Source organism: Rhopilema esculentum, chromosome 4, assembly GCF_057945365.1.
Source record: "Rhopilema esculentum isolate cy_ngs chromosome 4, ASM5794536v1, whole genome shotgun sequence".
Lineage (NCBI taxonomy): Eukaryota > Metazoa > Cnidaria > Scyphozoa > Rhizostomeae > Rhizostomatidae > Rhopilema > Rhopilema esculentum.
In genome coordinates, this window is record NC_142818.1 from 10302704 (window position 1) to 10318820 (window position 16117).

The window sequence follows — 16117 nt, forward strand, 5'->3', positions numbered from 1 at the left end:
AAAAAAACAAGTCAAAAGTCAACTGGAAACGCGATAATATTTAATAGAGCTTTTTGCAAAGTAGCTTGATTACTGTGAAACTAAAGGAAACTGACTGATGTCAAAAAAGGACAGTCGTTGCTTACCAAGAATCAGTAATATTCTCTAATTCAAAGAATAGCAGAATTACAAACATTGATATAAATTGAATTGCCTGTATCTGACGAGATCATTTGCAAGTTAGCCTAACATAACAGGCCGAGTAATTCATTTCATTTGGCTGAACTCTTAAACAATCAATCAACATATCAATCTATACTTTATTATCACAAAAAGCCTAGCAGAAGGTTGATCGATTCTCGTCTTGTTTCAAGATCCGTCCAATCAACATGCGTCCCATTTTCTATTGCTGCAAGATCAAGGATGCCACGAGAAGGCAATAAAAATCCCTTGCATAAGACAAATTCTCGCGAGGCTTAATGCAACAGCATGTTCTGCTTATACGTCAAGTAGTATAACTGAATTAGTTAAAAAAACTTGATAACCCAAAAAACTCACTTTCTCGAAGTCTACTTTCCAACTCATCAAAGATCTTTAATAGAAAAATTGAAAAGTGTTTCTACGTAGAGCAGTAAATGTTGATCTTGATGTAAACAACTAAATGTTGATTCGTATAATACTAAATGAAAAAGCTCATTCTACCAAAGGAAACAATGCTTAAAACAGAACAACCCTGCATTGTCATAGTGCTCCTAAAGAACTATACTGTAAAAACTCGCATAAACAACTTGTGATTTCTATAACAGGCAGAATAGCTCCCTCACTCTTACAAAGTGGTTTTTACATTAAAAGTGCTTGATTGTCAATCTAAACATCAGCCATGAAGTTCTTAATATGCAGTTTCATCTTCGAAATCGAGGGTAATAACTGTATGTAAGAAATAGAGTGTTAAATGGGTAAAAAATCTTCTTATAGAAAATCTTCTTAAAATGTGCCTAAGGTCACCGCCATTTCGATTAGCTCTTCAAGTACTTTATGAAGTGATGATGATAATGCATGATAAAAAAGGATAGCGGGTGATTAAAGGCTTTTGCGCAACCGGCATGCTTTGCGATTGTAATTCCAAAACCGGCCTAATATCGTACTGCATGAAAATACAAAACACAGTCCATTTCTCAAGGCAGTTGCCGCTAAGCATGCCGGTTGCACAAGAGCCTTCACTGTTCGAAATCAGTCCTCTTTCTTATAAAGCTATTCTAGGTAACATGGGTGTATTTTATATACAGGTCACCGGATCACAGGCAGTGAGAAACTGGAGGTAGTATATAAAAAGCTAATGATGACATTGCCTACCATGTGGGAGGATTCTCCTTCTGATCTTTTCATTATTTCAAGCAAGGATTGCGTCTGTAGATAAAAAATAGAAATATTACAAATTTAGCGTTAGCAACGAATAAAAAGATACTTTGCTAAGGATATCGTGTGGCCTAGGGGATGTTCAAGTCATAAATTTCGATACCCTACAACTTACACCAAAATAGGCCTTCGACATAAAAAAAGTATGCCGTAGGTATCGCAAACTTTAAGCCAACAATCTTTTTCATAACAAGGGGTTTAGGGGTCCACAAGTTGCAAATTGTTGGTATTAATTACTTTTCCTTCAGAAAGGAGCGAGCCTTCTAACCAAATAACGAGCTAAAGCTACCAACCGTTCCTTCAATAATCCAACAACAATGCTACTGATCTATTGTTACTAGAGAAGAGTGATTAGTTGGAAATTACACATCCCTAGCCCCCCTCCCCCTCTCTAAAAATCAAATTTACTTTATCAAAAGGAGAGAGAAGTATATATACCTGATTCTTTGTTTTCTCTTTTTCGACTAGAGACGAAATGTACTTCTGTGTAGTCGGGTCACTTTCCTGAAGAAAAAGAATAACAATTCAATTGAATAAGTGAGCGTTTAGGAAAAACGTTGCGATCATTAATTCCTATAGGAGCAATTCAACACCACAAGCTTTATATTTAGCTTGTTCTGGACCCAGTAGTAAGCAAAAGGTAACGGGAAGGTAGAGCAGTGAAAGAAGTGACTACTTTATTAGACCTTTCAAGGACACCTCAAAGCAAAGCGTTGACAAATGTTATTGTACAAGACATTATTTTATATAAAATGTAAATAGACTGTAAAAACTGAATGAGAAAAGCCGTAGGTCACTTGGTAAAGAGCTTTACACGGAACCAGGTGGTTCGGGGTCCGATCCCTTTCTCCACCTGTTCTAATGGTAACTGTCTGGAAGAACATCCGGCCTTCAAACGCTCAAGTGCTCGACTAAAATACCTCAATCGGACCAGCCAGCCAGTCTAACTCGACTTCTACAGGAAATAGGGACTTAACATTCGAACAGTAAACACTTCGCAGTATAAAGTTGATATCATTGAGGGAAACAGCAAAACCTTTTTTGGTTGTTAAAGAAAATGAATTAAGAATATTACTTGGGTAATATCTAAATAATGGAAAACCTGCAAAGTACTATTCGTTTTAAATATCAAAGAGGGCGCAGAAAGCCAACATGATGCTTTGGAAACTCTATAAAAAATCTAAGAAGACAAAATCTTGTCATTTTAGGATACGTTCAACACTTGCACGATTTCTTAGTTTCCTATCAACCATATGTAAGAAGATCTTTAGCCACTCAAAATATATCTCCTGCGTACCATTGTCAATGATCTCGAGAGAGCCTCGTGCCTTGAAAACCCTCTGCCTCGTCTCGATCCAAAATTATGACTCACTGAAAATTTGTGTTCACTGCTAATATTTTTTCTACAAAACAAAACAGCTTTCATTAGTATAGCTAGACTACAAACCATACCACAAAACTCCCAAACAATAGATGGTCCTTTAAAGAAAGGGCTTTGAAACCCCTATGATACAGTAATACTACCTGCAACAACAAGCACTAAATTCTCTTCAATCTTTATGAAAAAGTCATAATATTTAAGATGGTCAAATAGAATGCGTGAAGAAACTTGAATTATCAGTGCATTCTCTTTCAATACGTAAAACGTAGGGGTTGGCAAAGCCCTTTGGTCACAAGACTGTTGACTATTTCCTTTCAAAATAAGATTCACAAAAATGAAAAAAGAAACACCTACACATATATACACCATTTTGTACAGACAGTGCTAAGATTTGACAGACCCCCTACCCCTCAATTTAACACTTATACATACTCTATTAAAATCCATACGCCCCAACATTGAACGGAGAGAGGGATCAGGGGCGACACTAAAAAATCTCTTTGGAGGGGCGAAGAAGTGGTTTTTGCCGAAAAGGGCGTGTCTCACCTTTAAGGGTGTGGTCAAAAGAAAACACTCTTATATGCTGCTTTTATGCGTTTCTGTTTCAAAGTTCAAACTTAAGTGCCATACTTTGAAGGTTCAACTATTACAGAAATGTTAATACGCTACAATTGTGAAAAAGGGGACAGGAAGAGTACAAAATTGCTTCTTTTGCCCGGCAAAAGTCCTTAATATGCCGACCGAAAAAGGTTTTCATGGGGGAGAGCTGCACCACTCCATCCACACCACCTTTTGGTGACGCCCTTGAGGTTGTCCTAAACATTCAGGGATGACAAGTTGTCCTAAACATTCAGGCTACAAGTCAGTTCTTGACATTAGTGTTAAACCTTTCGACATATGTGCTTAGAACTTTAGCTTATAATCGCAATGGAGGTTAGGCCAAAATTTTCAGCAAAAATAAAATACCTTTCGGAAAAGGAGTTCCTCGAAACAACGGCGCGGGTAAGGGTGTAGGCTGGAAAAGTATAATGGATGTGATTTGTGATCAAGTATTTCAAAATTAGTTCATATGCTAAAAGTCTTCCTTCTCTCCATTCCCACAGCTCTGTGACGTCAACATCCCCTGAAAACATAGAAAAGGACTATCAAGAACAAATTTGAACGACAAAGTTCGGACATCAGAAATAAAGTCAATAGCTGAAAAGTTTAAATCTGTTGATGTATTTTCAATCAATCCAATGCGAGAAAAAAAAATTAATTTTCGTCTTCTTTTAAATCATGTAATAGCCAGAGGTTTCATTAACGTAATATCAAACACTTATTACTTACTCATCATAAATATTAAAACTTGATTAACTATATTTGCAATAAATTCAACAGCAGTATTCTTATCAGTATATTTTGCAATTTTATAATTAACAGTGAATTCTATAAATAATTACAATAAAGGTCCCGCTCAGCAAAACTTAGATTATTTTTGAGCTATTTCTGCTATCTTATTAAGAAAGGCAGATTCATTTTAATTTTCAGTACTGTTATCATTTCGTTTCTATTCCTGTATTTTTAAACACCCGAAACCTTCTTTGTTCCTGCACAGTATAAAAATGCTTCCTTTCGTTTCAGACAAAAGATTTGTAGCCACCAGCAAATGAGATACGTAATATGCCACCAGCAAATGAGAGATATAAATCAACTGATAGTGTTTTTGCAACTTTTATGATCAAGCCAACGATGTGAAAATTCCCCAAAAAGAATGCAAGCCCTTTATATTAACTAAAAAAACTCTATAAAGAAGATTAACACAACATAAATTGCTCAAGAAGAAAAATGAAAAAAAAACAGTTGGACGTTGAGTATCAAGAATATAGACGATTTTATTTCGGTTTTATCTAAGGCCCAAAAATTGAAGTTCCTCACAGTTGTTTTTCTTTTCAATGCATCTGACGCTGTTTTTTTGGGCATTCGGGGAAGTATCACCTGAGCTGAAAGGCTCCTTCAAGGAGGCTATGTCTGTCTTCCAACCAGCTACAAGATTCTGTGCAACTAAATTTGGCATTACCAGTTTTGGGGTTTGTTTGGCAACTGAAATAACAAGCATAAGGCATTCTGATGAATATATATATATATATATAGGAAATAAAAATAATTCAAAAAAAATATTTTGTGAAAAATGTACTGGTGATGTACGAGGATGGATCAAAAGAAGAAATTAACAAGAACAATAAACAACAGCAAAATCGTGTTAATATTTCACTAAATCAGCCTTTGTGCAACAAAACTCAAAACTGCATAAAAATAAAAACAAAATATACTGCCGAAAAAACTATCCGAAAAAGTTGCAAGAAATTGCATAAAATTTCCATAATTAAAAAAACAGTCTCCATGGAACAAAACAAGAAACAATGGATTTTGATAAGAATGAATCAATAGAACAAAAGAACAAAAGTCTCTTTGTATCGAACAAAGTTCGACATTTCATATGTGGTAAATTTTATTTCCAGACTTTAACGGAGTTAAAATTTACAGTTTGTTCGAAATCAGCTGTCTTTTATGAAGAGAGAGAGAGAGAGAGGTATAGAAATAAAACTGTGAAAACGATGAACAAAATTAAACGAATAGTACACAAAAATATTATGCCCCAAAAAGTTGTGGCCTCAAAGTCGTAGGAAGCATTTTAAAACTGGGAGGAGGGGTACATATGTAGTAATAATAGGGGCACCTCCGCAAGCTTTAAGTAGGCTTCTTACCTCTGTATCTTTAAAGTGGGGGGAGGGAAACACGTACCCCCTGCTACGTCTATGGCTTGCCTTATTCAGATTTGATTAAATAAATTTTCATAGGATAAGTATTTAAGCAGAAGAGCTTAATTAGAAAGGCTACAGTTTTTTAAGACTATTTATTTGAACTGCCAGGGCCGTCGAGAGGGGGCAAGGGGATAAATTGCCCCAGGGCCTCAAGGTCTAGGGGGCCTTACAAAGTAATGAATTCCGTTCTTAAATTGAATTAATTAATAGTTAGGTAATAATAAAAAGAAAAATGATTTAAAGGAATGAATGATTTTCAGCCAATCTAAAGGGCGTGGCTGCAAAACTTTTTTGTTCGTTTTGCTCACGGGGGGGGGGGGGCCCTCTTTCGCTTTCTGCCCCAGGGCCTCCAAAACCTCTCGGCGGCCCTGTGAAGTGCTATCTGCTTATAATTACATAAAAAAATGAAAGAAAAACTCATACCTAGGTATTTGATGACAGAGCTTGCGGCTTGCCTTACAGTTGATGCTGGGTGCATCAGGTAATGGGAAATGGTAGCAAAGCACAAATGCCAGTTGTGCAGAATGTAATCAGTAGGAACTTGCTGGAAATCAAGAGACAGGTAAAGCATGAAAAGCAAAATACTGTAATAAATACCAGGTTATGAATTGAATTCTGAGTTGATGGATCTGATAGACCAGGGACCGATCCCTGTCAAATAATGAGGTGGGGGGGGGGGCAACTCGACAATATCTGATAACATTGTTGGATTGATTTTAGTATTAACTTTGGACATTTGTATAAGGTACAGTTTTCACTAGAGAACGGATGATTGCACAGACCCAGCAACTTATCAAAGAATCTAAAGATGGATTATGCAAGCAAAGCAAAGATGACTTAAGATACCAAATTCCAATTTACTACAAAACTCAGAAAGCACTGTTATGAAAAACAGTAGCAAAGAATTTTCAACTTCTTCTGAAGAATGGTTTCAAAATCATTTTAGGGTCAGCTTCAAACATTTTTAAAAATATTGGGGCTCAGCAAAATTCAAACAACTCTTACAAGAAAAGGGTGTAGAAGAAATATTAACACAAGAAAACTTATTCTGGCAAAATCAAAAACCTGACTGTGATGATCAATGAAAGGTTAATTAAGCGGAGCATTCTTAAATTCAATTTACATGCTCCATGAACGGATTTTTCTACATGTAAGAAGCTTATCCATTCGCCTAATATCAACAAAGTTTACCTTGATAAGGAACTCTGCCGCTTTGATATATCCATCGGCTTTGTTGGCATCAGTGAATTTCCAGTCACCTTTTCCCTGAAAAGCAAATAATATAATTTTTTGGTACTACAAAACATAAATAAGTCTATGAAAGAGCAAACATTTGAAAAATACTCAAGCTTTTCGTCTGACAATGTTAAGAGTATAAAACCTCAAAATATTTACTGAAGTGTGCAAAAATGAGAAAACTGTTGTTGTGGAGATAGGAGTTATTTCTCACCCATGGACTTCATTAGTAAAATTTACTATAGGCAAGTGGCACAGAACAGCCGTGTGCTCGCATTTTCTGTTGGCCTATTTGATCAACAACTGGATATATATATATATATATATCCTAGCTTTTTGAAGTTTTGTACTCCGAAGAATATATTTGTAAAAGCTGTTGTTTTTCTTAAAATGTTTGCTTTTTTAAAGCTATGCAAATTCGGTTACTAACTGAATTTAATTTTAATCAACTGGCAATGATTAACAAATCATTTTTGAATTCCAGCAGACCTTTAAACGAAAAAAACGACATAGACAAAAATACTTAAGATATATGCACGTAAGCAGCATGAGAATCATCCAAATATATTTTTAATTTCTACCAACCTTTTCTTTTCCATATACAGCTCCTCGTGCCAGGTAAAGTAGGACTTCCTTGAAAGACTTTAGGATTTGCTGCGAAAAGGATGCAAAAGCATTCAGAAATACAATATGAATTCAAATCGATTTGACAAATTACTGCGATTTTCGAAAACCTTTTTAAACAGAGAACATTAAAAACGAAACCTCTCGAGAGGTTGGCAAACGAAGAGAAAGTTCATAGGAAAATTATTACGTGATTGGGATGGCACGTGTTGCGACAAAATCAACTGTTCCAATACAGTTAATAAAAAGGACCTGACCATAGCAAACTAGCAAGTTACTAGATTTTTGTTCAGTTTCATTCAAAACAATCTTTAGGCCAACAGCAAAAGAAAAATAAATGAATTCTTAATCTAGCATTGAACAGAGTTGATTTCAAAGAAGTAGCTTACAAATTGGAAGACAGTACCAGTAGTCTTAAATGTCTCACGCGGCAACGTCTGAGATGAATAAGTCAGGTGGAGTTTAGGAAAGAAGTATAAAATTTCAAAAGTCCTCAAAAACCATTTCATCTGTCGATAAATATACTACTGTTTGTGCTAGTTAGACAAGAAAATTGTTAGAACTTCGTACCATCTGAATTTCCTACCATCTAATTTTCATGCCATCTGACTTTCATACCACCTAATTTTTATACCATTTTACTTTCATTCCACCTGATTTTTTGTTAGAGCTTCGTACGATCTGAATTTCCTACGATCCAATTTTCATGCCATCTGACTTTCCTACCACCTAATTTTTATACCATTTTACTTTAATTCCACCTGATTTTTGTTGAACCTGATTTTCTTAGAACCAGACATTCATACCACGACTTTCATATTTCAGCCCACAATGATACCCTCAATCATGAGTAACTGACATTATATGGTGGGTTAATTATAGTCATGACAGTAACTGACATGACTATAACTGTCCCATCTTACACCAGACAATAATGATGCGAATTAAAGCCACAAGATATTGGTACTCACCGAAAAGTCGGAACGTAAAAGGAAAGAGTAAAAAGCTCTGTTTGCGTGTTCTTTGATACTGAGCTGGGAATTCGAAAGCAGTTTATACAAGATTTTCTGCAATGGTTCGGATATGAAGGAAGGTAGAGACAGAAAGTAGTGTTTTCCAAACTAGAAAAAAAAGAAATATAATTTAAGTATTGATGAGTTTATATCTGCTAATTAAAACAACTATTTATCCTGATATGTATGGGCAAAAGCATTTCATTTTCTCACTCAGTCTCTTCAACTACGTGAGCGATTAGCAGTTACATAAGTTAGTTAGTATTTTATAAAAAAACTTTCAGTACTTAAAGTTTTTTAATTTTTCATAAAACTGAGTACTCGAGGACTCCTGAAAGTTTCTTAATTTATTGGAATAGCAGAAAAACATTAGAATCCTGTACATCTGAAATTTAAATCAATAAAATGACATCCCATCACACACTTGGATATAAAAAGTGGTCAGAAAAAAGTTTTGATTTCTGCAAAAAAACTGGTTACAAGCAGCACAAGTATTGAATTTCCTATAAAATGTTTTTTATAAAAATAATGTATTTATATATTTAAATGTAACACATATTACACCTACTAGCTGTTTCACTGACAAAGTTGTTTCAGGCCTACACAAGCTTTCAATCTTGGATATCACAATCTGTGAATGGGCCAATTATTTTCACCTTGAGCTTGATATCTTCTACGTTTTAGAAAATCTAATAAAAGAATCTATGGCAAGAAAACAAAAACGTTTATTAAATACAAATGCAACATAGTCAATTGTAAACATTGGCTTACTTTTCTGCAGATTACTGTACCCCCTGGTGCATCACCGGGGCCTTCCTTCAAAAGCGCGGACTTGTCTGCAATTGTCAACTTGAAGCACTGTATTACATTGGCAATGGCTATGTGAAGAAAAAGGGTTATGTGTCATTGATCAATCGGATTGTTAAGAAAATTTTCATCGAATGTCTCGAGGGGGTACCTTAGTTTGTTTTGACGTACGGTAACGTGCCATTATTAAGTAGTAGCTTTTTCTGAAAAGTGCAGAATTATCGGTATAAATTTTTGAAATATATGCCGAATTATGGGTACCATTTGCAGAAACATGAAGAATTATGGGTACCGTTTTGGGGAAATAATCGCAAAATTCAGCATTAACAAAATGAAAGTATGAAATATGTGTAATATTGAGATTTTGGGGCATATTGTGGTTTATTCAAAATTTGTTTGAAGATTTTGTTGTGTTTTAAAAATGTTATTTGCCTTGCGGAATTATATGTTTATTTTTCATCATGCTTGCAGAATAATGGGTAACATTATTTCAGAATTATGGAATTATAGTTCTAAATTTTGAACCAAAATGGCACGTCTCCATTCAAAACTAGGCTTAGTTACCCAAGTCGAATGTTTACTGAATACGCCTTTTGGTACATATAACAGCGTGTACAACCCTGCCGATACGCTGTGTACACTGTACAGCTCCACCCAAATAGCAAATAGCGGGTAATAGCGGGTGCAGTACATAAAGTGCTCTGTCTATATGAAATTGAGCACTTTATGACAGAACGGCAAACAGTAATTTCATTACGAATGATTATAGAAAATATCAAAGTTATAAAACAACTCACCCATAATGGCGCCTTCTTTGGCTTGCCATGTTGAGTTGGTATCGTCACATATCTATCAATAACAAACTACAGTTTAAAAAAGAAATCACCTTAAATCTTTGCCATTAAATTTAAACTCACATTTTAATCGATAAATGAGAGATTTGATTTTTTCATACTACCAAAAAAGTTTGCATTCATGATAATACATTTATTAAACGTGTTTCATTTTTTTGACTTGCAAATGGACCAAGAATCGTGCAAATTAAAACAGCAAGGTCGTTGCAAAAGCAAACAAAACATCATAGTAAAAATAAGCTCTGAATAATCGAGCTTGTTGACTTGATACAATGTATGATTATGAAAGGATTAAACCGGCTGACACAGTGATTTCTTCGTAAAAAGTCTGGAGATTGTCTGGTTCTGAGTGTGAGAGAAAATTCATTGAATATAGAAGAATAAAAATATCAAATTATAATGATTAAAAGTTAAATAATAAACCCGGTGATAAACCTAATAAATAAAACATTTAAAATTGCAATGTTGTTCTAGTCACTTGATATGTTATTTAAATCATATTAAAATGCAAATTATTTCAATGAGATGCTAAAGACCGTTTCCAGTTTAATTTCGATTGACTGTTTTGTTCAACTGACATTAAAGCATAAATTTAATTATACAGCAAGCATCTTCCATGCAGATTTTCAAAACAAAAACAAAATAAAACTTCTTTCTTGCAATATATTGCAAATAATATTTCTAGGAGTGGCTTTGCTTTGAATTTATATAATGTAAATAAACAACATTCGCTGTAGGGCTTATCTCCTTTAACTATTTGAAAATAAAAATGAATTGGGAAAACTCTCAGAATTAGCGTTATGTAATGTCATTCTCTGGTGTAAATAAGCATTGGAAGTACGACTTAGATTTTCCGATTACTCTCAAATTGTAAACTAATTAAAAGAGAGGGTGACATCCCCACACCCCCCGTTATTTACGTGCCTGCTGAGTGGACAGACGGTAGTCAGTTAGGTTGGCACTGTCGAATGCCAACTTCGTTTTTAAAGGCTGGATATATGCTCTTGATATTTTCTGATTTCACATTTCTTTGTGAAAAATGTGACTGGCCTATAACACCATTTGGAGGACGAATTGAAGACTTGTACTAAATTACTGTAAACCGACCTACCTCTGTGAAGGCAAAGAAAGTGTCTTGAAGGTGGTCGACAGACAGCGACTCAAGCAATGCCATCATTCTTGTTACAGTGTTATTTCGTATTGCTGACCAGACATCTGTCACACCAGCAATGATTATTGACTTGAAGACAAAATGACAATATTTGCACATATACTTGAGACTTGAAACAATATGAAAATTTCAATACTTTTTTACAGGATAACAGATTCAGCAGGAGATATTTAAAAGCAGTCCTTTAGTCTAGGTTTGCTTTAGCTATGGACTTTAATTTGTTTTTTTTAAAAAGGATTTGAAACCTGTTTAAACTTTATCTAAAGCTGTATTGAATTGCTAAATACAGAAGAGCAATATATTCTTATGCATAACCCAGAGTGCAAAACATTTTTTGTGCGCGGGGAATCATTTTCTGTCCCTTACGCTTGGGCGGCAACAAATCATGTTGCAAAATAACAGGTTAAAAGCTGCAGGATTTCATTTTTAAATAAGATTTTTAAGGCTCGAGATTAGGCTATGCGCGGAATTCACACAAAAGCCCATGTTCCAACTGCGCGGTTTGATCTAAATTTGCAAAAATGCGCGGACCGGATTTGAGCAAAAAATTATTGCAGGGGGAAAGCATTCCCCACACATACCCAAATTTTGCAGTCTGGTGCATAACATTAGGATAAAAAACATAAGCTCTACCAGTTTTTAATACCAATAAGGTTTTTTAAGTTCCACATTCAGATTTCTAAGGCAGACATACACAGAGGGGCACAATATCAGAGGACCATAATGATGAACAGCAGAGAAATCAAAAACAAGTAACCAAGACTAAAATCTTAAAGTGAACCGTATTCTGATAAAGAACCAACATTGTACCTTGGTTCACTGGCATGTTTACACTAAACATTAAATCATGGAGCACAGACAATCCAGGGATACATTTCTCAAAAATGTCAACAACCTTACTGGAAAAATGGAGGAAAGGCTACAGTGCTAGGTAGGGAAATCGTGCAAAAATATCCTATTTTTGCATACATTTTTTGCATAAATTTCATACGTTATTTTGTCAAATTTGCTCCGACAATAACCTAAAATTTCCTCTGATAGGGGGGGGGCTAGATGCTTCAAACAGAGGGGCTGTAGCCCCCCCCCCTAACCCTTCCCTGACGCCACCACTGCTTAGAACTGTCCTGTTCTACACACCAAAGAACTGTCCTGGAAAGGTATTTCCTAAAATTTCTTCACAGGATATATTTACAAACAGATTAGGATTGAGCAACTAAACTTTAGTTCAGCTACTACAAGTTTCAAACTGCTAGTGTTTGTGATATGTGTTTTTAATGATACAAAGTTTGATAATTTATAAGGGATTTGACTGCTCAATCATGTAGTATGTAAATCTACACCCCCAGTTATATGTTACAACCAAAAGGAATTCTGCATCTTATAAATACTTCAGATCAAATTCTTTATCAGCATCCATATAAATACTTCACAAGGCCAATTGATATCATTACAAAGGGATCAATAGTATGAAAGAAATAAAAAACTTAAAAGTCACCTAATTACACCTAATTACACCAGATTATTAATTTTGTGAGATCTAACTTGAAAGAGTCTCTGCTGTTCTGGCTAAGAAATTTATGAGTAACAGGATGAAATTTTGACTTGTTTTTTATAAGAAGGTTCCTTAATTGAAGTAGTATACATGAGAATACCTTTCTTGAAAAGAGGGAAACTATTTGAATAATCTTAGCCATTGGTACAACAGTACTTCCCTTCTTTTCAGCAGTTTGGCAGCATGTCCTGAAGATTTGTATATGATTGTATGAGCCTCAACTCACTAAGTATTTTTGCATTCTTTAACAAAACTCTCCAATTGTCAACTGGAATTCAAAGACATCAACAGCCCTGATATGTCCTGCCCAATGGCTAGCTCATACTCCTTTTTTGTGAGCATGCTGAATGTGCTGCAAAGACTACGGTCAAGCCTAGGATTTTATTTTGGATGGGTTTCACTTAGTGCAACTTACTTTGTATGCCTCAAATTTGCAAAAAGTATCCCAAAAGAGAGAGATATTCACCTTTACTGACTGGAAAACATTATCGACTATGGTCATCTCATCTGTTGTTATGGTGGTTAGCCAGTTGAATATGTGACAGAATAATTGACTTCTTACAACAGGCAAACTTCGAGCTGAAATTCAAGCAAAAAACTTCAAGTGAGTATAGGGTGATGTGAAGTTAACATACCATATATTAACAACTCAAATCAACTAACACTTCTTCCTAGCAGAGAAAAGCTAACTAAGTACTCCTAACTAAATTCATTCAGGAAACATTAACAAAAAAATTGATATATTCCATTATTGAGTTACCTTCAATCAGTGCATACGCATATGCATCTAAAATTTGACAGCTTATTGTTTCTTCTGTTTCAAACCTAGAAAAAACAATGTGATAAATATGACAAATGATCTATTGAACAGTGAGTGGGAAAAAAATACTTCCAATTGGTTACAGGAATAAATGTTAGTTTGTAAAAAACTTATAATCCCATACTCTTGAAACATAAAGACACATAGAGACAACAGTGTGCAATGCATTACCCTTAGCCACTAGAATGAAAGATAAGCATGGAAATATTTACAGGCTCGTGTTTTTAAGACTGAATTCACTTTGACTCCCATCAGAATACTTATCTTAGTACTTCTATTATACAATTCAAAATATATTAGCATGCATGAAAAAAGTTCAATTGTAAAATAATTACTCAACCGAACTGTAACCTTAAAAATGTATTTAATGCTGGAATCTTTTGAATGGGAAAGCCTTGGAAATGGGACTTATGTCATTTATTATGTTTCGATTATTGCATATGTTGCAGTTACCTGAGAACGGATTGTGATTCATTGTTTTTAGTAAACTTTCAAAATACAAACTAGTTACGTTTATTAGAAATTTATCAGAATGTCGAAAAGTAATAAATCTGACTAACAATGCTATCAGTTCATCCAACTTAGTGTTGAGCATTTTCTTGATTCTAGATTCCTCTGATATGTGTAAAGTTCCTGATCTGAATCGATGGTGAGGAGAACTGTTAGAAGCGCTTGGTCTGAACGATGGCTCTTGCAATTTCTTGCTACCCTCATCAAGTGTATCGTGTTCAGACCATCCAAACCGCCTTTCGAAAAGGTAGAAAACAAGTTGTTTCAGATGACTTTTACTCTGCAGTAAGTCATTTGGAATGTTAGATGCATCTGGAATGTCTGCAGTTGCTTTGGCAAAAAAGGCGCTTTCGAGATCCTCCGGATCGCCAGCTGTGTTTTTGATGCCCTCTTGCAACCAGCATGATTCTTTAAGAAACATTAGAAGCTCATCAACATTTTCGTACTCCTTCTTGATATCTGGGCTCGAAAATATGTTTATCACGAGTGCAGTAGACATTTGATTCAGCCTTGATGTGATTAAACTAAGCAGTAAGCTTTTGTTTGCACAATTATGCCGAAGAACCTGCAAAGCCCGGTTAGGTGAACGCCATCATCATACATATTGACTCCTTTTATCCCTATGATGTTGTCTTGACAGCACAATGCAAGAAATTATTCCATTGAATTTTGCGTCTGAAGCATTTGATATTTGCTTAGCACCGCTCTTCAGAATGAAGACTTTTGTTAACCGCATGAAAAATTGAAGAAAAATTTTTTAAATGCGTTCGAAGAATATTGAGAGAAAAAAGATTAGTGGTTTACCACCATTAGTTGCTAGGGGTGGCTGTAGGAGGGTTATTTCGAGATCGGTACCTGTGTATTAACTGAAGAGAAAGATTCTTTATTATTTGGTATTCAAGAGTGAATCAAGTCGCGAAAAGGTTTCATTTTTCAGGTGCTTTTTTAACCCTGAAGATAGATTTCAATTTCTTTGGCGAAACTTTTTCAAAATATCATTCTTGAATCGCATCGACTTTTCCAAACATATTACCTTTATTGGCAATTTTGATTGAATGGACAACCTTCGTTGGAAACACAACTGTAAATTCCTGATAGTAAACCAAAACCTTCCTCGTCGAAGCTCTATTCTCTCTTTATTGGTATACATATTAGTATTAGTAGATTGCAAAAAGTGGTGGTGAGAGGGTCCTTCCTCTTTATTTTCCAGTCAGGTTTTCGCGATTCTGATAGTCCCATATCGATCCACAACTGGGTATACACATATACATTTTCTAGCTTAGGGTTTTTGATCTATGTTCTAAAGTTCATTATGAAATTTGTAGTGTTAATGTGAAATGTTATTAACTAGGGAATTTGCACGGCAAATAATTAAAAGCACACGGTTGGAAAATTTGATTGCGCGGACAATATATTGCAGGCGCGCGACAAATTTTCCGGTCTCGAGTATGTTTCAAAATTTTTGCTTTTTTCGAATTGCTTGCAAATTACATATTCTTATAATTGCTTCTAGCACCTTTTTTTCATGACATACTGAATACAAAGGTATGCTAAAAATTCATTTCCATGACTTATACTGAAAACTCACTTCGTGAACTTAACCTTGTTTCTCGATTAAAAATCTCTCTAAATTGTTGCTATTCATTTGGTCTCTTCAGAAAAACCTTGCAAACAATTTGCTTTGATTCTAATAAAATATGTTGAAGTTTTATTATTTCTACGGTGGCGGGAGGGGGCGGGGTGGGAGGGGCTCTCTCTCGATTAGTTAACCTATTTAGAGAGTTCCTCCTAAATCAATCAATCTTAAATACAATCATATAAAAATATTTTTCTGTAATCTTTAATTTTAATTTATTTTTGTGTAGTGCCGAATTTTTTTTAGTATTTAGGTGCAGTGTATTATGTAGAATTGTATTTAGGATTAATTGATGAATGATGAAAACTGAACAC

The 16117-nt window shown here is 34.9% G+C and overlaps 1 protein-coding gene across 2 annotated transcripts in view; it reads right to left on the reverse strand.

The window, feature by feature from the left end:
• LOC135690531 (uncharacterized) overlaps positions 1-14786 on the reverse strand; it is a 36101-nt gene extending 21315 nt beyond the window's left edge. For both annotated transcript variants that reach the window (XM_065208118.2, XM_065208117.2), the window contains exons 1-16: positions 14218-14786; positions 13598-13662; positions 13304-13416; positions 11226-11354; positions 10058-10109; positions 9225-9331; positions 8412-8561; positions 7402-7470; positions 6772-6846; positions 6004-6124; positions 4694-4858; positions 3743-3899; positions 2693-2798; positions 1834-1899; positions 1333-1386; positions 538-571 (exon numbers count right to left, since the gene is read on the reverse strand). In XM_065208118.2, the coding sequence (XP_065064190.2) occupies positions 538-571; positions 1333-1386; positions 1834-1899; positions 2693-2798; positions 3743-3899; positions 4694-4858; positions 6004-6124; positions 6772-6846; positions 7402-7470; positions 8412-8561; positions 9225-9331; positions 10058-10109; positions 11226-11354; positions 13304-13416; positions 13598-13662; positions 14218-14666 (1912 nt within the window). In that variant the 5' untranslated portion in view covers positions 14667-14786. The remainder of the gene's footprint in view (positions 1-537; positions 572-1332; positions 1387-1833; positions 1900-2692; positions 2799-3742; positions 3900-4693; positions 4859-6003; positions 6125-6771; positions 6847-7401; positions 7471-8411; positions 8562-9224; positions 9332-10057; positions 10110-11225; positions 11355-13303; positions 13417-13597; positions 13663-14217) is intronic.
• Between the last annotated feature and the right edge of the window lie 1331 nt (positions 14787-16117).